Source organism: Protopterus annectens, chromosome 17.part0 (genome assembly GCF_019279795.1).
Source record: "Protopterus annectens isolate FY-2018-M chromosome 17.part0, PAN1.0, whole genome shotgun sequence".
NCBI classification, from domain to species: domain Eukaryota; kingdom Metazoa; phylum Chordata; order Ceratodontiformes; family Protopteridae; genus Protopterus; species Protopterus annectens.
Window position 1 is genome coordinate 355437088 of NC_056751.1, and position 25126 is coordinate 355462213.

The window sequence follows — 25126 nt, forward strand, 5'->3', positions numbered from 1 at the left end:
CACATAATATTCTACTTATTTTTGAGGCATCCTAATAAACCAAGAGTTTCCTTTGATTGACACAGAAAAGGTTGGGGTTCTATGATATTCAGTTGTATGCTACTTCAACAATTGCAAAAGTTATAGCACTGTGGATAAATTCATCTTATGATTCAAAATGCAAACAAATACATCAAGAAATATTAGTAGTAAATAAATATATCACAACCAGTCATAAGCAAATAGTCCCTAATAGTTTTATCTGGTTATTAAAATACTTTTATGTAACTGGAATTGCACCCTCTTCTCAAATTCCCTATTTAAGTAACATAATTTTCTCTTTCCAAAAGTTCACACATTCTAACCATTGTATTATAAACTTAATATTTTCTATGTTTCCAATTGCATTTACAAATGACTGCTTAGAAACTCATAACTTCAACTAAATGCTAGTATTGAAAGAACAAAGTAGCTTAATTTATTGGCATCAGTTCTTAAATGGTACTTATATATACTGTTGAAATTTTTAGGTCTAAATACATTGAACATTGTGAGAACTGGTTAGTTTTACAAATATTTACAAACTTTGTGAACACAGAGATAAATAAGATGTTTAACTTAGATAAAAAATTGTTCCCCAAATTATTGGAATTCTTAATAAATATCAGTAATAATACAATAAAAACTTAGTTATATTTGTCACAAATTTATAAAATTCTTAAGTTAGATTTCACATATTAAGACAATTCCTATTGGAATTATTCCTCAAAAATTAATAATGAAGACTTCTCTTAAGAATGCAAGAAAATAATGTTAAAATCAACAGTTAAAACCATATCTTCATTATATTAAAAAAATTTCTCTTAGAAATTCTTACACAGAGCTTTTGTCGGTCCTAACAAAATTAAAATTATGTATAAATCAAAAATAATTAAGTGCTAGAGATGTGATTGTGTAATAATAGCTGATTGCATGCATATGGTGTATAAATGTAAAGTTATCTCCCCTTTTTGGAGAAATTAATAACTTCATTCAAGTGGTATGGTCAGATAGATTTAATATTTCTAAATCTTTTGTTGTAATTACTGCGCTGATTCCTGAGATAATTCCAAAATCCCAAGTGCCTATTCTTTGATCTATTCTTGCTGTAACCAGAAAAGTAATTACTAAAAATTGGAAAAGTAAAGTTACCCCTTCTAATGTTGAATTTATTAGTATGGCAAAAATTGTTTCCAGTAGTGAATTGCATACTATAAAAATGAGAACTTCTAATATTACATATTCATTATAAATCTTGGCTTAAACTTCAAGACTTGTTTGAAAAATACTGATTGCTGTTGATATGTATAACTTTGATCAGCTGTGGACCATTGTAAATAGTTACTTGTTTGTTGTATAAACTGATTTGTTTATCTATTGTTTAAAAACCAAATTAAAAACATTAAAAAAAATAGTTACTTAACAGCAATCTTTTTAAACTCGTGCATATTATCCAGGCACTACCCCACTTTCTCTTTAACACTCTGCAGTTATGCCTCTTCCTGTTCTGTGAGATTCTCCTTCTTCTGCAGTACTTTAACCTTTATCAGCCCCTAAATAATTCTTATTACATCTTAACTGTATCTCTTTTTATTTTATTTCTTCTCTAGTTTTAAACTCCACTTTCATTTTATCCCAGTCAGTAATTATATCTTCTGAAGTACCATTTTCCTAATAACTCCCAGATAATACCCATTCCCCAAATTCCACTCTGTTTCCATGTAGGTGGGGAAGCGCCAGTGTCTCATTTCTATTTTCTTACCCTGCATATTTATTTTTATTACTGGCCCACAGTCTGAAACAGTTACTGGATGTGTACCATAGCTATCAAGTAAATGCACATGGTCCTGTGAAGTATAAATTCTGTCTAGTCTAGCCCAGTTATTGTACCTTGGAGAATAATATGTACATTCTGTTTGAGTTTCTGCTACTGAGTTCACTTCTTCCATACCAAATATTTTCATACATTTCTTCAAAAGTCTACCATCTTTTGTTATATTTCCCTTCTAGGCCCTCTCCAATGTATGCTGACTGTTGCAAATTAAATTTTAGTACCACTCATAAGCAATATTCCCTGGTAGAAATTGATTTTTTTCCCCAGTTTTTCTTAAGCCCCATAATAGCAGTTTTTGATGAAATATAAACATGTGCCAGAGTAATCCTATGCACTTGTCAGTAGCCCCTTACTACCACAGATATACCTTTATCTTTATTCCTCTTCTATTACTAATGTTGTTCCTGTAGCAATTAATACAAGTACTCCCATTTTTCTTTGTCCTTGATATTCTGCTGTATGTATCCTGAAGTCATTTCTTTATCAAATTCACATGCTCGGTTCTTTCCAAATGTATCTCCTGTAACATTGATATTTGCACTCTGCATTTTGTTAATATAATTCAATGCTTCTTCCTTTTTGTCTATACCTTTAAGACCATTCACATTCCATGATAATATGGAATGTGTTGCCATTATGATAGGAAGTTATTATTCCCACCTGTTGCATATGACAGCTTTTTTAGAGGTCTGTTTCCAACTTTTGTGATACACGCACCCACTAACATTTGGCAGGTTGCTCTTTTATGAAGTTGTTTCTTAGCATCTGCTTTTCAACCCGTGTCACATTTTACAAAACTTTTTGTTTTAATGAAAACTCTAAAAAGCACACCCACAGAACTCCCGTATAACTTGATAATGTAATACAAACGCACAAAACTATGTACATCTTTACATAATGAAGATAAGCCCTTTTAGTGGCAACAATTGTCCTATATAGACTGCTGGAGAGACAAGCACTAAGTGACCTAAATTCAAGATTATCCATATGAAGATGCATGTTACTGCCTATGCTTCTACTCTCACTGATTTTTGTCTGTTTCTTTTTTTATCCTTATTCCCCTCCAAGATCTGGAAAACAACTTGCATGCCTCCAGAAAACAGTCATTTTTAGCCTTAAAGAAGCCAGTGTTTTGGAGGGGTTTGTTTGCCCTATGATCAGCTTGTCTACATGAAAACATAAGAGAAAAAGAAAAAAAAAATAGCATTCAGCTATAGGCTCCTAAAGACATGCTGCACATTTATTGCTAAAGACAAACTTTTCATTGCATTCAGTGCTCTCTTATTTTCTTGTTTCCACTTAAAACTTGTTATTAGATTAAACAAAGGGTCTTAATCTAGACATTCAAGTAAGAACAAGTAAGAGAAAACATATCAGCTCTCTGTATATTATGATCTGTGTACTTTTGCATCCCATAATTCACCTCAACAATCCAAAATTACAGGTTTTTAACCTAATCATACTTCTGGCCAGCTTTTCCCCCCTCTTTTTGCAAAATAGTGCTTACATTTCTTAATAATAAAAAAGAGAAATGAAAGAAAAAAAATGCTTCTCTTTACTTTAGTATCTTTATTTCATACAACAACTGAAGGTACTTTACTATACAACATGTAATTTATATCATGAAAAGCTTTATAGAAATACTGTTAAGAACAGAACCCATTTTATTAGTTACCTTTTTACTTCTTCTTCTCTTCCCTTTAGTGTGCTTCCAAAAATGAATGACTTAAAGTGAGGCAAATACCTTTCACTCTCTTCCAAGTTTAACAAAGTCAGCAAAAGTCCATTCTTTCTACTTTTTCTTGTACATCCATATTTCACAAATGCGATTGGAGCTTTGTAATCTTACATTTATTCACTAATTTCTGTATTGCTTGTATTCTTCCTGTTTATCTCCATCTCCCAACTCCAGTCTGGTTCAATTCCATGGTTCTCCTGATTCTTCTAGTCAGCTCCTATGATTTTCTCTGTCAAGCATTTTCCTTTGGAACAGTGGAAAAAGTTTCACTGACAAACTTTCTGTATGAGCTTTATTATCAGAAGAATGAGAAGTACAGTCCCCTTCCACCTGATGTTTTACTTTTTGTTGGACAAACATTTGTATTTCCTTCTTAGTCTGTTCTGCCTTAAAAAATTACTTTGATCCTTCAAGAAAAAATATTGTGAAGATAGCTGGATATAGCAGCTTTAATCTCACTCCTGCATCTCAACATTCTTTGATTGCCGAAATAAATTTACTTCTCTTCTGCCTGATGTACAGTAAATAATAATTTTCCACAAACACTCTACTGTCTCCAACTTTTACTTATTTGCTCTTCTGTCACAGTTTGGTCATGATCAACTTTTTCTGCTAATAGGATAACATCTTTACTAATATAGGTCTTGGCTGTTTTGCCATGGCCGGGATTGGAGCATACAGTGTGCCCTTTCAGTTAACAAATCCTGTTGTGGAGTACCAGTCCAATTGCTTATTTGTGGCTTCATAAAATTAATACAGCCTGTTTCTTCCAGTTTTTCTGGTACAGGAGAAAATATTAGGTTTTCCATATACGTGTTGTCCTCTAATTCTACCATTTTTTGAAACATCTGTTTTTAAGCAGTCTCATACTCAGCTAGCCTTTTCTTCATTTCGACCTCTGATTTTTGCAGTTTTATCAGTTAATCTCTGTTTAAAGCTTCTTCCATTTTTTCCAACCTTTTGTTATTTGAGTTGATACAGTCCTTTAATATTTCATTTGTTTTAATCAGCTCTGAGCACATTTGTCTTATTTTTTCCTCTAGGTTGCTGGAAGCCATGTCTTGCACCAAAGGTGGAGCTTGAACTGCTTTTTGCTCAAAAGCTGCAGGATTCTTCCTAGTCAAAGTTTTCTCTTCACCTTTTCTAGCTGATTTTATTTCAGAATCTCCAAGTTTCTTCTTTGCTGGCATCCAAGCAGTGTACTTACTAGCCAGTAACTGAATTTATTAATAGTGGCAGAGTTCCTGAACCTTATCTTTCAGTTTCTTTTTTTCTCACTGGGAGAGCTGAAGTTAAGCTGTTGATCAGTGTGCAGCCATTCTGGAAGTCCCATGCACAGGAGTTTTTTTTTTTTTTGAAAACAAGTCATAGCTTTATGCCTAAAATGGTCTCAGAGTTTACTGTAAGCCAGACTATTCATCTCACAGTTTTTTCCTGAACTTAAGAACAAAAACAAAGGATCCTACTACTCTAAATGTCCATAGGTGGCTCTGATGCTATGTAGACAAAGCTACAACATTCAGGATAGCCAGTAAGCTGTTTGCTCTTTCCTCAAACTTTCATAGGAGACAATCACTTTCAAAACAGACCATTTCCAGGAGGTTGTCTTATGTTTTTGCCTTTTTGTTATAGTCAGCTTAATAAACCGCTTCAGAGTAAGGTTATACCTCATTCCACAAGGGCTTTGGCTTCTTTGGTGGCGTTTTGGAAAGTGGTGTGTGTTTTAGAAGTATTCCAGAGACAGCAACTTGATCTTCTGTGCATACTTTTACAAAACATTGCAAAATGGTTTCCTTTGGCAGGTGGAGAACAGGCTTTGCTAGGACCATTCTCCCAGGCCTCCTGGAGTCTTAGTTTATTGACTTTTCTTTTTATCCTTTTCTTTCAGAAGCTATTTTCTAAGAGAAAACATTTCTAAAAGTATTTACACATATGCTACAGCTGTTAAAAGTAAAGATCTAAAGAATGCCTTAACTAAACATGACCTTGAGTGTCATAATTTCAGAACATTCACTTTCATGTTTCCATTGTGTTGAACACCAGTCCATTTCTTGCAAATTATTCAAGTCATCCCCATTATTGTCTCCCCCTGTGTTTGTCTCTGTCTAACCCATGTAACCACTCCTACTTTGTCTACACCCATTTGTCTGTATAGTTTTGTACTTTTTGCCTCTTCTCATTACCCTTCTCCACCTTTCCTTCCTGTTTCTATCTAACCCCTTCCATCATCCCTTGTCTCACTCTCTCTTTCTGTATGTATATGTCTGGGAGAGATGGCGAAGGCTAAGGATAAGGCATATGGAGAGTTGTATGAGAGATTGGACACTAAAGAGGGAGAAAAGGACCTGTACTGATTGGCTAGACAGAGCAGAGGGACAGAACTGGGAAAGATGTGCAACAGGTAAGGGTGCTAAAGGATAGTGAGGGAAACTTATTCAAAAGTGAGGAGAGTGTGTTGAGTAGATGGAAAGAGTACTTTGAAGGGCTGATGAATGAAAAGAATGAAAGAGAGAAGGTTGATGTGGGGATAGTGAATCAGGAAGTGAAACAGATTAGCAAGGAGGAAGTAAGGACAGCTATGAAGAGGATGAAGAATGGAAAGGCTGTTGGCCCAGATGACATACCAGTGGAAGCATGGAGGTGCTTAGGTGAAATGTCAGTGGAATTTTTAACCAGTTTGTTTAATGAAATTTTGGAAAGTCAGAGGATGCCTGAGGAGTGGAGAAAAAGTGTTTTGGTACCTATATTTAAGAATAAGTGTGATGTGCAGAGCTGCAGTAACTACAGAGGGATAGAATTGATCAGTCACAGCTTGAAGTTATGGCAAAGAGTAGTGGAAGCTAGGCTAAGAAGGGAGGTGATGATTAGTGATTAGCAGTATGGTTTCATGCCAGGAAAGAGCACTACAGATGCAATATTTGCTCTGAGAGTGTTGTTGGAGAAATACAGAGAATGTCAGAAGGAGTTGCATTGTGTCTTTGTGGACTTAGAGAAAGCATATGACATGGTGCCTAGAGAGGAGTTGTGGTATTGTATGAGGAAGTCGGGAGTGGCAGAGAAGTATGTAAGAGTGGTACAGGATATGTACGAGGGTAGTGTGACATTGATGAGGACTGCAGTGGGAGTGACAGAAACGTTTAAGGTGGAGGTGGGATTACATCAAGGATCAGCACTGAGCCCTTTCTTATTTGCAGTGGTGATGGACAGGTTGACAGGTGAGATCAGACAGGAGGCCCCGTGGACTATGATGTTTGCAGATGACATTGTGATATGTAGTGAGAGTAGGGACCAGGTTGAGGAAACCCTGGAGAGGTGGAGATATGCTTTAGAGAGGAGAGGAATGAAGGTCAGCAGCGCTAAAATAGAATATATGTATGTAAATGTGAGCGAGGGTAGAGGAATGGTGAGGATGCATGGAGTAGAGTTGATAAAGGTGGATGAGTTTAAGTACTTGGGATCAACAGTTCAGAGAAATGGTGAGTGTGGAAGAGAGGTGAAGAAGAGAGTACAGGCAGGGTGGAATGGGTAGGAAAGAGTGTCAGGAGTGATTTCTGACAGACAGGTACCGGTAAGAGTGAAAGGGAAGGTCTACAAGAGGGTAGCGAGACCAGCTATGTTGTATGGGTTGGAGATCGTGGCACTGACGAAAAGGCAGGAGTCAGAGCTGGATGTGGCAGAGTTAAAGATGTTAAGATTTGCACTGGGTTTGATTAGGATGGACAGGATTAGGAATCAGTATATTAGAGGGTCAGCTCAGGTTGGACAGTTTGGAGACAAAGCAAGAGAGGCGAGATTGCGTTGGACATGTGCTGAGGAGGGATGCTGGGTATATTGGGAAAAGGATGCTAAGGATGGAGCTTCCAGGTAAGGGGTAAAGAGAAAGGCCTAAGATAAGGTTTATGGATGTGGTGAGAGAGGACATGCAGGCAGTTGGTGTGAAAGAGCATGATACAGAGGACAGGAAGAAATGGAAACAGATGATCCACTGTGGCAACCCCTAACGGGAACAGCCGAAATAAGATGATGATGATATATATATCTATATATATATATATATATATATATATAGATATATAGATATATAGATATGTGTGTGTGTGTGTGTATGTAGATATACATAAAATGGGAGGGGGGCCTATCCCCACAAAGTATGTGTCCTTTCTCCCCTGCTTATTTCTTTGTGATGCCCTTCTGTGTGTACCTCTACTTGCTATGTTCCCCCAGTTCCTACTTTCATGTATTCTCCTTTCATCTCTTTTTGTGGCACCAACACCAATAATTGCTATGTGGCGTATTCTCTCACTGCTGGCTCTTGCACCGGCTCATCTAAATGCTGCAACTATGCTATAGCCATTTTGTGAGGTGCATGCTATCATGTGACTGTTGTCTTGCACATTTGCATACATGTTGCTGTGCTCATCTGTGGTTTTCTTGCAGTTGTTTTGCACTGCACTCCTTTACATAAAAGAGCACAGCTATTTGCCCAAGCATGCAGTGTGCCCCTGTATGGTTATTGAAGTAGTCCTTACACTGCAGTGCATTTCCACTATGCTCTTGCAGCCCTTGCACTGGAGCACAGGGCATCACCAAGAATCCTGGCCTGTATGTTCAGAAACTTGCACTGTTTCCATAAGTACATGCAGCCTTGCCTAGTAACCCTTTTTATGCTGAAGGTGATTTCCAATAGTAATATCTTTCGGCTTTTCCCAGTTAGGGGTCGCCACAGTGGAACTCCAGTCGCTAGTGATTGTCAGTGGATTTTTACGGCGCTGAGCTGCCAGCCCGACACCCAACCTTCAAAGAAGGAACACCCATTCATGCACGCATCTACCTGCATGTCTTTAAACGTCACTCAACCGCGGGGAGGACATGAAGACTCCACACAGAAGGTGCTCCAGTCGAGAATCGAACGAGAGAACCTTTTGCTGTGAGGCGACAACGCTAACTGCTGCTCCACCACGGCATTCAACCTGAAGTTGATTTCCAATATTACACTTAATTGAAAAACTCAACTCATAACTTTTAATCTTCAGTTGCATATACTACAGTATTAAGCAAGTCAAGCTGCCTTACTGGGGAATACAGCTGCTGGACTTAGTAAAGTTAAAGTCCAGCCTCCCAAAACCTTGTTTCTCTCCCTTCTTTGAGTCAGCAGTACAACACCAAAGATGTTCATCGTGTTTCACTGTTGCAGTCATTACACTTGGATTATCCTGCTGGGAGGCGACCCACAGTCGGCCCGAGTTCCAAAGTCTTGGTCCGACATCGGTTGCTGTTGCCTCTTCCCTGACGTCAGTGCGCCAGGGGTATAAAAGTTGCAACCAACGCCATTTTCTTCAGTCTTTCTTGCCGCGCGGTGCCCGAAGCAAAAGCAGTTTGCAAGTGCTGGTCAGCCAACTCCTGAGATTTTCAAAATTGAATTTCAGAACCGAAGTCTTCAATAAAGCTAAGTACTCCATTGGGGAAACTTTTTCTTGCTCCAGACCGATGTCAGTAAAAGTTAATAATTGTATTTCTTTTGGGAAGCAAATACTTCATAAGGACTTTCACTCTTACTGTATTCCTTGCCTAGGCCCTGACCACGACGTTACTAGTTGTCGGTTTTGTGCTAGATTCAATTAACGTACTATTAAACGGTTTGATTTTGCTTTACATTATTTTGGACGAAGATTTAATTATATAATGCCGTCGGAACAACCGAAGACCGGAATGTATAAAAACCGCAGAGACATAGAAAAAGACAGGCATCTGAGGTCCAAAACCGACGACGAAGCCTCTTCTAGGCCAGTCGCCAGTTCTCAGTGAGGCGCTTTCGCAGCCCTGACACCCGCTACCTCAGAGCCATAGGCCGTAACCGACAGCCACGTGGAGACACCGAGGCCTGTGGAAACTCAATGTATTGGGCCTACGGAAACTATACCCTCAGATGGGTCCGGAGCCGCTGAGCAGGCACTGGCTTCTGAGGGTGTTTTCAGACTTTCACAGCTTACAATTAAGGCTACTACAGCAGCAAAGGCAAAGTCAAAAACATCATTAAAGACAAGGAAACAAGTGCAGCATTCTCCAGAACAGTCATCCATGCCAAAGAAACCGATGCTTAAAATGGCCGAAGACCTTATTACTTTAATCAGGGTCTCCCATCCCCCTCCCGACAAAAGGCCTAGGCAAGACACTGACTATGATTCCTGTGATCAGGTTTCCATTTCCTCTGATTCTTCTTCTCATCAGGGCTATCCCACCCCCCCCTCCCCCCCCATGAGGACTCTGATGCTGAAGAGTCCATTCCTTCAGCCTCACCGCCTGAGGATTATTCTTTTGGGGAAACCCTGCACACCATGAGGCATGAGGGAGCATTTCCATTGGGAGAGCCAGGATTACTCAGAATCCAAGAAAAGGCTCAGAGATTTCCTTTTATTGCCTCTGCACAGGCCCCTGGCTATCCCCCCTGTACTTGATATTGAAGATGATGTTTTTTCTGAATCCAGTCTGTCTCCTGATTCTTTACCCCCTGCACCAGTAAAGCCAGACAGGTACTACAGGGTCCCTGACTCTCATAAATTTCTTTACAAAAACACCGCTGCAGACCCAGAAACAACTTCTCAGGGTCCTAAAGGGGTTAAAGCTTTCACTGCCAAAAATCCTGTCCCCTCAGATAGGGATTCCAGAGCTCTGGACAGATGGGGGAAAAAAAGTTTACACTTCTGCTACTTTAGCTGTAAGAGCTTTAAACTGTCAGTTTCACATGCTTAAATATCAACAGTATCTCATGTCATTGTTAAAGCAGAAAATGGTTACAAATATAGAAAATCCTGACAGTAAAGAAATGCAGGATTTATTGCATGCAGTTGAACAAGTGGGAAAGCATACTCTGCAATATGGTTTTGATTCATTAGAGGCTTCTTGTAGAGCCGCAGTTACAGGCTCAGTTATTCAAAGGCATGCTTGGTTGAAAGAACAAAGTTTACCTGACCATGTTAAAGTAAAATTATTGGATGCTCCATTACAGCATGATACTTTGTTTGGTGTTAAGGCCGAAGAGGTGTTAAAGAAAATGGAGGATAAAGCAAAGTCAATGCAAACGGTGAAAGATTTCTTACAGGTTCAACCACCTAGATTTAGCAGAAACTGGCCTTCAAAAAATTGGTCCTTTCCAGTGTCAGACAGGCCACAAAGAGGCAGATACAGATGCCCAAGAGGCAGATCTCAGCCCCAAGGCTCCTACAGACCTAAACAATGGGGTGCTTCAGCCCCCAAAGGAGGAGAAGACAAATCACAACCTTATAGGAAACAGTCACAATGACTTCCCTCTGCAAATGCCAAGCTCTTACCAGTAGACAGCACCCCTAGGGGGAAAGCTAGCACTTTTCTCAAAAAATTGGCACATGATCACCCAAGACCAATGGGTGCTGAATATTGTTTCTCAGGGGTACAGGTTCCACTTCCACACGCTTCCAAAACCAAAAGGTATGCCAAACCTGCCACAAAACCAATGGGCAGAGGCACAAAAACAGATTGCAGCTCTTATGGATATGGGAGCTATTCAAAAAGTTCCACAAGAAGAACAGGGACAAGGATTTTACTCAAGACTTTTCTTAGTACCCAGAAAAGACAAAGCCTGGAGACCAATACTGGACCTGTCAATCCTAAATACTTTCCTGGATGTTCCAAAATTCAAAATGTTAACACTACAACAACTTCTGCCCATGCTGGGCAAGTAGGCTTGGCTAGTTACTTTGGATCTCAAGGAGGCATATCTGCATGTCCCAATCAGACAATCGTGCAGAAGATACCTCAGATTTATAGCAGGCTCAATGCATTACCAATTCTCTGCACTGTCCTTTGGCTTATCTGCTGCGCCCAGGGTCTTCACAAAATGCCTGGCACCAGTAATTGCATTTTGCAGACAAAAAGGAATTCAAATATATCCCTACTTGGACGACTGCCTTATTCAAGCAGAGAGCAAGAACATTCTTCTAAAGCACTTGGCATTTGTAAAAAGATTGCTAATTTGCGTAGGGTACACAGTAAACGAAAAGAAATCAAAACTAGTGCCCTCTCAAGAGATAATATTCCTGGGTGCAAGCTTAAATACAACTGCTCAGATGGCTTATCTCACGCCAGACAAACAAAGGCAACTGACTCATTACTTTCAAATGATGGCAATAAAAAAAGACCCAGCTCCCTGCAATAAAAATTCTGCAGGCCCTGGGTTTCATGGCACCCTGCATTCTACTAATTCCATATGCAAAACTGCATATGAGGAAACTACAATGGTATCTAAAAAGTGTTTGGACTCAGCATTGTCACAGCCTAGAGACAGTCATAACCTTAATTCCCTGCCTACAACAGGAGTTTCGATGGTGGTCCCAGGCCTGTCACCACAACAAGGGACAGCCTTTCACCTTACCTACAGCCAGGCAGACAATAACAACGGATGCATCGGATTATGCCTGGGGAGCACATATGGCAGGAAAATGTATTCAGGGCACGTGGCCCAAGGAACAAATGCATCTTCACATCAATCAAAAGAGATGCTAGCTGTACAGAATGCCCTGACAGCCTTCAAGGACCTAATACATCCAGGACAACTATTAATAAAGATGGACAATACCACAGTTATGTGGTACATAAACAAGCAGGGGGGCACACATTCCTACCCCCTATGCAGACAAGCCATGACTTTGTGGAACACAGCACTGACCTACCAGGTACATCTGCAAGCACAATTCCTGCCAGGAACAAAAAATACACTGGCAGATGAACTAAGCAGAAATCTCATGGATCCTCCCTCACGAATGGAAGCTAAATCCACAAGTGTACAACATGATAACAAGGAAATGAGGACGCCAAGACATAGATCTTTTTGTCTCCCCTCACAATTGCCAAATACAGAAATTTTACACAAGGACTTATCACTCTCAAGTATGGAAAATGGATGCTCTATCATTCAGCTGGAAAGGCCTGACAGTCTATGCCTTCCCTCCAATGCCTCTTCTCACCAAGGTGCTTCTAAAAGTTAGACAAGAAAGGCCAAAAATGATCCTGATTGCACCAGACTGGCCACGCCAGCACTGGTACCCAATCCTAAAGACTTTGTCCCAAGGCCCACCTTGGCCTCTACCTCAAATCCCTCATCTTCTGACACAACAAAACAATCAGATTCTGCACAGTCAACTCAGAACCTTAAACCTGGCAGCATGGCAGATAATGTAGCCACTCAGACTGCACCTCTCTCTAAAGCTGTTATGGATGTAATTTTGGAAGCCAGGAGGCCCAGCACTAGGAAATCTTATGCAGAAAAATGGAAGAGATTCTGTGCTTGGAACCAGGCACAAGGGCTCGAACCACTTGTCCCTAATATACCTCAGATTTTGCAATACCTAACTGAGATGTTGGACAAAGGCCTATCTTTTTCATCCATTAAAATCCATGCCTCTGCCATTTCAGCTCATTACAATACGGATCCTCCTATTTTTTTCACATCCTCTACTACGACAGTTCCTCAGAGGGGCAAAACATATAAGACCCCCTAGAAGAGCATCAGTACCTACTTGGGACCTAAATTTCGTTTTAGAAAAACTAACACTGCCTTCATTTGAACAAGCCAGCACAGCTGATCTAAACTTCTTGTCATGGAAAACTGCTCTACTCCTAGCAATAACTTCAGCAAGAAGAGTCTCAGAGTTACAGGCATTGATGGCTGTGGAACCTTTCCTCATTTTTCATCAGGACAGAGTTTCTCTTAGGACAAACCCAACATTCATGCCAAAAGTGGTCTCCAATGTGGCCTTAAACCAATCCATTAATTTACCTACTTTCTACCCAAATCCCCAGAATAAAGGGGAAAGACTTCTGCATGCTTTGGATATACACAGGCAGCTACGATTTTACTTGGACAAAACAAAAGCTTTCAGAAATACTGAGCAACTGTTTGTAGCATATGCTGCAGGATCACAAGGAAAGCTTATTACAAAGCAGACAATCTCCAAATGGATAGGACACTGCATCTGCTTCTGTTATGCACAACATGGCAAATCTGTGCCTAAGGGCATTAGTCCTCATTCTACCAGAGCAGCAGCCACTTCAGCAGCTTTCCTCAGAGGAGTACCAACCAAAGACATATTAGAAGCTGCAACCTGGAGCTCAGTGCACTTTTACCAAGCACTACCACTTACCTCTCTACTCCAAATCCAGAGCAGGCTTTGCCACTGCAGTTCTGCAGGGCTTGTTAGCCTCGCCAAATCCAATTTAGACCCAGCCACCCAACTTCAGCTTTGGGATTCTACCAAGTGTAATGACTGCAACAGTGAAACACGAACATAGTATAGTTGTGTACCTACCATAAATGTAGATGTTCTAGTGTATTCACTGTTGCAGTCCAGGTTACCCACCCACCATCCCCCTTTTCTTTTGCTGGGACTTTTCTGTACTTCTCAACTCTATACAACCTATGTGGTGTATTTGCTTGTAGATGAAGGAAATGTTTATAGTAATATATGCATGTTTTTCTGGCATATTTTTATCTTTTCAGCCTTCCTATCTGGGGGCACCTGACATCTGGGGCAAGAAAAACTGAAGAAAATGGCATTGGTTGCAACTTTTATACCCCTGGCACACTGACATAAGGGAAGAGGCGACAGCAACCGACGCCGGACCAAGACTTTGGAACTCGGGCCGACTGCGGGTCGCCTGCCAGCAGGATAACCCAAGTGTAATGACTGCAACAGTGAATACACTCGAACATCTTCATTTATGGTAGGTACACCACTGTACTTTCTACATTTGTCCACCCATAGAATCCCACTGCAAACTCTGTCAAAGTTTATAGTAACAGATAACAGCATGACACACATTTGCACCTATTTGTTGTATACAAGAAACCTCTCTGTTATTCATACAAGCACTGTTCTTTCTTCTGCTAGCACTTTTACCATTGTGACTCTCTGGTAATCACAATATATCTAAGAGAGTGTGTAACACATAGTCAAAAGCAATCCAGTAACCACACTGTCTATCTAAGCACTACTCCTTATCGCCACTCAAACAAACTTACTTTTACCTGAAACCCTGTCATAGATTCATTTTTTTTCTTTATCTTGTACTGGCGAACATACCACCTCAAGCAGGGGGTCCTTATCCTTCCAAAACCAATCCCCAGTTCTCTTCCACCCTGCCTCCTCTGCATATATATATATATATATATATATATATATATATATATATATATATATATCCACATCTATACCCACCCAACATCTAGCTAATAAAACTCTCAGACTAATATAACACTACCAGTTAACATAAAGCCACTCCTACAGCTATCTTACCATATCAACCCACATATCTGTGCCGCTACCAGATTTATATGTACCCAGAACCAACTTCAGCAATGCTTTCTCTACAACACACATGCCATATCATCACACTGCTCCTTTTCCACATTCTGTTTCTGTTGTTACTGACAATGCTGTCTCACACATAACATCCTACCAAATACAAATAGACAATGTACTCTTGATTGGATTCTTATCAGCAACCCATTCAATTTAAGCACACTGGATGCTTTTCTGATAACATGAGCAATCACCTTCATAGATTTGCATTAAGGCAAATAATTAATAAAAATAAATAAGTACACAGTCTCTTAAAATTCAACACAGACAATTTTATCACTAGGCAAGCACACTGCAGCTGGTTCTCACTAAAATATTATCCCTTGATGTAGCAGTATCCATATTCAACATGACATTTCTTAATGTACTAAATTACCATGACCCACTTCAAACAAAGAGTAAAATTAAACCCAGCCTGATAATTAACAAAAAAATAGACAAATTGGCTTAGATACAAACACAAAATGCCTACAAGAATTGTACACATTCGAAACTTTACCAGAAGAAAATATGAAATCGTGCAAGCAGTCCTACTACAAACTGCTCCAACACAAATGGGCAGTCCACCACACCACCCACATGCAACAAGTAAGACAGTTAAAGTTGCCCCCCCAATTTAATCACCATGTTATGCAATCCATTCACTCTGTAGTCAAGAATAACCCCCCTCCAAGTGAATACCTTAATGGGGCTATTAATTTTCTGAAATTCACATGTAATATTCAACAGAATGAGGTGAATTTTTTTAGATGTCACCATTAGGAAGAATGTTAAGGAAAAGGTTTTTGAATCCAATATTTTTATGAAGCCTACTTACTCTAACACCCTGCTCCATTATAGTAGTATGCACCCTCATCATCAAAAAAGTCCTTAGTCAAGGGTGAATATGTACGCTTCGCAAGGATGATTTCGGATGAGGCTGAATTCAGGAAAGAGTGTGAGGTACTCAAATCTATGCTTATGGTGAGGGGTTACTCAGAGGAGTTTGTGGTAGAAATTCTTGCTGAAGTTTGTACAAAAAGGCCCACAGGACATTTTGTTCGCCTTCTAAAAGGCGTGAGCCTTAATGCATGCTGTAAAAATAAGGAAGGAGGGAATTTTGAAAGAGCATTGGTGCTTACATATAACACTGATTTTCATGGGCTTACTAACATAGTGAGAAAGAATTGTAGAGTGTTCTGTCTGGATGATGAATATAGGGAGATAGTGGGGGAAACACCAAGGATTGTATATAAAAAGGACTTTTGATTTAAAAGTCTGTTAGAAAGGGGTCCATCTAGTGCTTATGAGGGTTTCATGAGAAAATGTGGCCATTGTAGGCAATGTTCCTTTATTATGGAAGGTGATGCCTTTTTTTGTTGATGGTTTTGGAAGAGTGAGGCTTAAAAAAAGTGTTCATGTAGCAGCATTAGTATTGAGCATTCTATGTTGGTAAAACTAAGTTAAGCTTGAGAAAGAGAATTTACCAACATGTGTATGATATTGGAAAAGGGGATGAAAGGAATGCACTGTTTAAGCATGTAAAAGATAATCTACAACAGGAGTTTAGATTTGCTGCCATAGACCAAGTAGATCTTGGTGAAAGAGGGGGTCCTTGTGATGGGTTCCTTGAATTCATGGAGCTTAAATGGTAGTTAAAAATGCCACAGTTAGTCCAGGTCTTAATGAAGCTCTGTCATTGTCGCTTCATGAAATTAAAAGCAGCATATTTTTTAAAATGAGTGGTTTTAAGTTAAATATTTAAATGCATGGTGTTCATAGATAGTTGTTTTTATGTCATATTATTTGTACTTTTATATGTAATGTTTTGCATGATTGACATTTGGTTGTTTGTTTAAAAGCATAAGGTGTTTAGGTAGGGCAGCTTCTTTAATTGAAATGGAATTTGCTTGTGCTTGTTTAATTTTTGGAGCTTGTTGGGGAGGGGAGGGGCTTTTAATTGTATTTTACTATATAAAATTCATGGAATGAATGAGGATATTATTCTGATGAAATCCAGTGTTATTTGTGGACAAAAGTGCTGAATAAACAGATTTGTGGATCTAGCTTGGCTTCCTGCTTTCCTTGGGTGTTTTTACCAATAGCTATCTTACAACCTCTGTTTAAAAATCTTGGAAAATGCATCCATGCAGAACTCAAAAATACCTCATAGAAAACAACTTCTGTCCAATACCCAGAATTGATTTAATCCGTAATACAGTACTACAAGAGTTCTTCTCAATTTACCACTGTTATAAATGCAGGAGAAATTCTGGCCACTTAGTATCATCTATTTTTCTGAATCTGTCAAAAACATTTGACACACTCTGTCACCAAAATCTACTCACAGAACTTTCCTCACTTAACCATTATCACATAGCCCTGCAATGGTTTCACAGCTCTCTAACATACAGACAACAAGTATTCAAATGGCAGAATGACTTTCTCCTTTCCTTCCAGTATTCTTAAATGTCTCACAGGGTTCCATATTAAGGCCTGTTTTATTCAACAGCTTTATAAAGAAACTTCACACAGCCTCTCAGTAGGCATATATAAAATATGCAAATAATGCCACACTCATCTGCTCAGCCCCAGCCCTCACAAACCTTAAAAAACTCACTCAAGACTCCTCAAATATTGAAACATGGTTAGGAAAATCTCATTTCCTTTTTTCATCTTAGTCTAGTTAATATTGTTTTTTTTTAACAAGTTTATTGAATTATCACTTGTGACACAGGCACATTTACATTTATATAAAAGCAATCAAACTGTATTAACAAGTTCGCATTTACAAACATTATACTTCGCATATATTGCTATATATCATATAACCTAAGCAACATTACATAAATTATTCAGTTCCTGCCTTTTTTTAAACAAGAAGAGTCTATATTAAACCATGACTTATGACATAGGCAGTCATACATTTATATAAAAGAAAACAAACCCTGTTGACATATTTTCACTTGGAAACATTATACATCACTTATACTCTATACAGTCATTGTCAGTCAAACATTACATAGCTCATTCAATTCCTGCCTTCCCATAAACCTCATTCATTATCCAAAATATTATTCTCCATGTATTCTTCCCACAATCCCCATTTTTTGTTCTATGTAATTTGCCCCTACGCTTTTCTAAAGATGCCACATCCAGTTCTTTTATCTCTGTTGCTATATTCACTGCTTCTGGTACAGATGGTTTAGACTGTGATTTCCATTTTCTAGTAAGTGCTTTTTTGGCAGCCACCAGAAATCAGTGTGATGATGTGAGGTATTGTCAGCTATGCCCAGAGAAGTAGTGCAGTGTATGTGTAACATATTCCAGCACAGCTAGCTAAAATTTTGTAAAGAATCACATGTCATTTTTATATCAAACTAATTTGTCCAGATGCTTGTGTTGAAAAATGCATTTGTAAAGCTGCTTGTGTTAAAAATGTACCAACAGTGTGTTCTGCTGGATAGAAAAAGAAATACACTTGTATGTCAGACTGCATTTTAACTATTGAAATTAATATTGTAACAGAGCATACTGGAAGAGAAGAGGTTAAGCTCAGCTCCAGCTAACTTTGAAAAAAGTATGAAATTAATTTACTTAATTTAGGCCATAACGATTGTATCTTACATTTCTGATTGTAGGCAGAGATTAAATGTCTGTGCCAGAGAATGGTTTATTTGCTGTTGTAGGAAGAGTGGAAGTGTTTTTTTATTGTTTTATGACTTCCAGAAGCTGCAACAGATCTTAGCAAGGCTCTATGCATATTATTGACACATATGCGCAAGATTCTGGGTCACTTACTAGGAAAGGGTGTATTATGGGAACCAGAAGTCAGATGACTAGATGTATGTAATGACATTCTGTAATCCATTACAAAAAATGATGTTTTAATACTAGATGAGACTGAGATCTCCGAGCAGTCTGTTTTTGTAATCTGGCAAAGGATACCCTCAAGTACTTCATCTTGCCTTGCTCTAGTAAGTGACCAGGAAAATGTAATTCTTTACATCAGTCATTAAAATATAGTGAGTTTAATTAAGTACTGTTTTTCTGTATCTGTGTAAATCTATTCATCTGTGTTGTTTTAATATTTCCTGTGATTGAAATTCTGGTGTTTGTTGTAGATAGATATTCCTTATTTTCATGTTCTTTTATTATTTATTATTAAATATATTTAAATTTTTCATTGTGGCTGATCCTTTAGAGAATATTTTAACCTTTGAGAGTACTTATATCTATTTGGTGACTATTTGGCTACTCCCGAAAGCCATACTGCATTGGTCACACACACTGTCATTGGAATTAATATTAATTTCACTCAGTATAATTGGGTACCCTTGTAAAAGCCTTAGAGTAGCTGGCTTTGGAGTGTCTGGTGGCAGTGTAACTACCTTGTAATCTGGGCAGCAGAAGAGGGCATAGCTAGTAAATCTGTGCCAGCTTTTCCCAGGTGTGTGTGTTTGCTTGCATGCATGTGTGCGCGCGTGTGTGTGTGTGTGTGTGTGTGTGTGTGTGTGTGTGTGTGTGTGTGTGTGCGCGCGCACACATGTGTGTGTGTCTGGACATCAAATCTCCAAGAGTGCATGTGTCAGCTGCTTGGAGCAGGGACACGAAGCACTGGTTTCATATCGAGGGGACTGGAGGACATGGCTTGGACACTTGGTTGAGGGTTCAACTTTGCAACTGCGCCAGTGGGGAGTCTTATTGGGGTCCTAGAGAAAGAGAGAGAAATCCAGACCCCAGACTGAGTGTGTTCCCTGTGTACTGTTAAGGGAAATTGTGCTTGATGCAGAGAGCTGCATCTGGAAATACTGTGTGTATCTATTTTTGTTCCAAGTGAGTGTCTCTCTCCAGTGCCAGTGATGAGAAATCAGGCTCCTTGTTTACTGGCCCAGAGAGGGGACATCACACTCAGGAAGGCCTTACTATGTCTAGGTAATTCCGATTCCGTACAACAGTTCATAAAATCATTTCCTTAGTTACACCAATTTGCTCACACAGTATTTCTGATAAAGTAGTCTGCAGGGAATTCTTAAAGTCTGCCAACTCATTACACTCCCAAAAATATGTTCCCAATTACCTCTTTCTTCCCTATCGCACCTCCAACATTTGCAGTCCTCCTGAAGAAAAAGTCACTGGAGTCTGCTTGGGGTATAAAAATATGCATGCGAACACTTCCAAATGTATTAAATCTTATAGGTTCATAGGTTCATAGGCTGGTACTAGGCTAACTGCCTTTGCAGGCCATTTTTAAGCCTAGCCACTTACCCCACCTTAACCATTATGCTATCCTCCCACCCCCACTTCTTCTTTGCTTTGTTTCATATTTGGCAGCCGTACATATATCTGCCCATTGTTTTTGTGAGTAGCTTATCCAGTCTCTCTTCCCAATCCTTTCTACCCTCCAAGTGAAACAGAACACTTGACCACCCGGCTGAATAAAATAAACAAAAATTTAATGCCCAGGTAAAACATAAAATGTAAGAAAAGGTCAGTGCTTTCACTGCAACAGCCACTTCATCAGACCTACAGCATTCAGTAAACTCACCACCTTTATGTACTTTAGTAACCAGCAATTTCAGTGCTGTAAATTACATGATCTGAGCACCTGTTTTAAAGATAAAGAGTTATTTAAATTGAGGCTGTTATCTGCATGTAAGTAAATAATCCAGTTCATCTTACCCACCTTGAGGGAGAGAATTTTAGAACATAATAATGATATAAAGAATTTGAAATTAAGTAATGCCTTAGCGAAACATGTTAAGGAATGCAGTGTTATTCATTCTTTTAAATTTCCTGTGCTGGAGCTGATCAAAGGTAATTTAAGGGGAGAGGAGTTAAAGATGAGAACAGACTGTAATGAACTTAGATGGATTATTTATTTACTTGCAGATAAGAACCCTAGTTTAAATGACTCTATATCTTTAAAACCAGTGCTCAGCTCGTGTCATTTACATCATTGAAAATTGTTGGTTAATAGATTATGTAAAGGCGGTGATTTTATTGAATGTTGTAGGTCTGATGAAGCAGCTGTTGTCGTGAAAACGCTAACATTTTCTTAAGTTTTATGTTTTATGTGTGCATTAAATTTTGGTTTATTTTATTCAGCCATGGTGGTCAAATGTTCTGTTTCATTTGGTTTGTACTTTGTGGAAATTCTTGACCTCTGCTCACTGGTTCTACTGTTTGTCTGTGCATTTCTAACCTCCTCTGATTGATTCCTGTAGTTGTCATGCAATATTTTATATGCACTTTTGAATATCCCTTTTTTAATGGCAGCATGTTTTCTAGCTACTGCTAAACACTCTACTAGTGCTAGTTTTTCACTTAGTATCCCCTTATTTCTTTCTCTTTGCCTATATTCTATCAGTCCTTGATAGGGAAGGCAATTTCTAGCCTGCAGTCCAAATTAATACTTGTCCTCTTCCCATTCTGTTACCTTTCCCTACCTAATTATTTGCTCTCAATACTTTGATTCCTTTGCCAGTTTTCTCCAGTAAATTCCAGTCCCCTTTTGCCTATTTTCTGTACCCCTTATTGCAGTCATCCCCATTGTTAGAATCTCCTTGCTCCATTTTCTGTGCTGGCTTCACTTTACCCATTCTTGGTATTTCAGTAGTATTCATCTCCATAAGAACTACTATAATACTGAATACAAAATGTTGTATCAAGAACAGAAAACAGTGTAAAGACTTTATATAGTAGTGTATATAGTAGTGTAATGTTAAGATAATTTCTTTCTCTGTATTGTATGTAGCTACATGACAATATTACAAGTTTTATGTGTAGCATAAATCTCTGTATTGCATCTGTAATCCTGTGTAATATGTACCATAATTGTTTGTCGTGTATTACATTGCAGTATTACTTTTTCTGTGGAACTTTTCTCTCTGGGCCACAGTTGAAAAGGGATTTTTTTGTACAGTCGGACTATCCTCACAAACAAGTGGAAAATAAAATAAAAATAAGTAAATAAACGTTTTGACCTTATTTCGAAGATTAAATATTTTAGATCTCAGCCACATTTTTCTGTTTCGCTCCCATCAAGGTGGAGGCTGCTATGGGAAGACAGAACATTTCTGTATAGAGTATAGGTTTGTTTTCAATGTGATACAGTGAAAAAGCCTATCCAGGGATCTGTTGGAGCTCTGTCTAGATGGGATTTTGGAGGATCTGCTACCTCCCCTGAAGTACCTTTGCTGCAGATACTTGTGAAACAGTGACTTGAATTTCACTGTACACTTCCACTATCTGCTATAAGCTAGGTTGCACTATCAAGGTAAGAAATGGTTTGCAACTGCTATTATCCAAGGGATGTTGGCTTGTGCTTCCACTTGTCTGCCACATTCATAACACTATATTCAACTCAAGGATTAAGAATGCTTATGAAGACACAAATGGGATGAAAATTCATAGTACATTTATTTGGGGTACTTAACCTAGCAACAGATGAAATCCATTTGGCTTCACCTCCACCACTCATCTTCCCTTTTGTTTATCTTACTATTTAGTGTTGGACTGTCTTTGTGCATTATTGCCTTTTTAAGAGTATTAAGACTGTTGTGCAGTGTAAATAACTGTATTTTTAAAGTGGCTATTGATACTTGCCACTTGGCCTTGTATGTCTCTGCTAGGTGTTTCCAGGTATTAGTAAGATATTCAAGTAAGACTTGTTGAAGTCATCATGCCAGTTATGGTATGCTTTTCTGTGAGATAGGTAACTTCACTGTTTACCACTGTTAGCTGGGTAAGTGACAGAGATCATCATTTTATTATTATGGACAACTGGTGAAGTCTTTATGGCATTTTTGTACCTCCAAGAACTGATTAGTCCTTCATTCTCCAAAAGGCTGAGTATTTTTTTGCTCCCTCTGACCTCATTTATACTGGCCCATTTACCAGTGCACCACATCCTTCTACCCCCACCCCATTCTTACTCTGGTGTTGCTGGGGCTGGTTGTGGATCTTAAGGTCATCCTGGGAATTCGGCTGTTTGTACTTCAGTCCAGTGTTTTTTTTTTCATATTTTTACATGCCCCACACACTTTTCCATTTCTCCACCCCGCTTTCCACAGTGACTGGTTGCATCCAAGGGCAACTCCAGTTTTTGGAGCACATCTCTGCTTTGAGACCATCACCAGTGAGCACCTTCCTCCGAGGACAGCCCATGAAAGCTGTTTCTTTTCTTTTTGCTAAGCTTGAAGTGACAGCACAACAGCCAGCTAAGGAATGGAGATATACTTCTGGTATTAAAATAAGCTGCAGGCACTGTAATGATGACATAGATGGGTCAATTACCTAGTTACACTAAGTTCATCACCAGCTGTAGTTAATGATGACAAGGCAGTGAACAGGGATCATACTTTGTTACACAGCACTTGTGCTTATTAATGTTTCATAAATGACCTTTGAACTACAATATGTCTCTATGACACCACATATTTGTAGACCATGTTGTACTGGGATAAATGCATGAAAAAGATTATAACTTCACATGCTACTGTATTTGGCTAAATTATTTTTTAATGCAACATTTGTATGTATGACATTCCTGTGTCAAAGCAGATTTATTTAAAAAGACCTGTTAGGACCCTTTTAACTGTTGGCATATTGCCTTTACTTTTTAAAAACATGGTCAGTAAAATAAGGAGACACTACAGAGAAATATAATAACATTTTCTTGTTTTCCAATTTAGGACAAGGAGCAGATGTTGACAGGTATCTACACCACCAAGTGGTTCCTACAGTGCTTTATAGACAGGGTAAGTTTTTTCATGAACTGCTGATAAAAAAACATACTTTTTCAGTTTTTATAACAGCAGAGTGAAGCTGTCTTTAAATTCAAGGACTGTCCAAGGTGATGCTGTAGTCATTTCTTCCCACCACCTGCTAAATGGATATAAAAAAAAAATCATAGTGAGCATCAGAGTAATGTGTGTGTGTGTGTGTGTGTGTGTGTGTGTGTGTGTGTGTGTGTGTGTGTAAACATACATTTGTGCGTATCTGTCCATGTGTGAGCATGTACATATGTACATATAAACCAGCATTCATAGATATATATATATATATATATATATATATATATATATATATATATATATATATATATATATATATATATATATATATATATATATATATATATATATAAATATATATATATATATATATATGTACTAGCATGCTTTGCTGGGTAAAAGTGTACAAGTTTCTTGTGCTGAGTGCCATTAACATGAGGGGTGTGTTAACAGGCAGTAGTACACATTTGGAAGTGTCCTGCTCTGCTTACAAAAAGGCATGCCATACTTGACACATAAATAAATAAATACAAATTAATACAGTGTATAAGCAGTACTTATGGAGAAAAGAGAGAGAGAGAGAGAAAAAAGTCTCTCTGAATAGACTGCTTCTTTCAATCTGAATCATGCACTGTTTCATACACACACACACACACACACACACACACACACACACACACACACAGGCATGATTTTTTTATTTATTTTTTTAAAGGTGGGGCAGTAGTAACACATTACAGTTGTAAATCTTCACAAAATACATTCAGCAACCATAGCATGATATATTCAGTTCTGTTGCTATGTAGTGAGCAGCAAAGGAATTACATCCATCCATCCATCCTCAACCCCTTTTCCCATTTTTGCACATGGAGTCAGAGCGTCACTTCAACAGTGACGGTCATCTAGAGCCAAAGTTTACACTGCCGAAAGGCTAGCCCTGCCCCAGTAGTTCATCTGTACCACACACCTGCGCACACGCTGACACCTAGGGCCAATTTAGAGTATCCAGTCCACCTGCCGCATGTCTTTGGAATGTGGGAGTAAACCAGAGCATCCGGAGGAAACCTACATGAACACAGAAAGAACATGTAGACTCTGGACAGAAGGCACCCCAGGAGAGAATCAAGGCAGAGATCCTCTTACTGTGAGATGACAACGCTAACCACTGCACCACCCCAGCTAAAATGAGTTTCATATTTTATTATTGCATTTGCAACTCCTTTTTATACCTACCAGCTGCAATACATTTGAAAATGAGTGGAAATATGTATAGCAATTAATAGTCAGTTGATTAACTGAATTTATTGTTTAGATAGTGGGCTGTGCAATGATGCAGCAGTTAGCATTGTCGCCTCACAAGAAGTTC

The 25126-nt window shown here is 38.7% G+C and overlaps 1 protein-coding gene across 1 annotated transcript in view; it reads left to right on the top strand.

Moving 5' to 3' along the window:
• LOC122791697 overlaps positions 1-25126 on the top strand; it is a 1032604-nt gene that overhangs the window by 688723 nt on the left and 318755 nt on the right. Inside the window, exon 10 of the mRNA XM_044059589.1 lies at positions 23659-23724. Coding sequence (XP_043915524.1) covers positions 23659-23724 — 66 coding nt within the window. The remainder of the gene's footprint in view (positions 1-23658; positions 23725-25126) is intronic.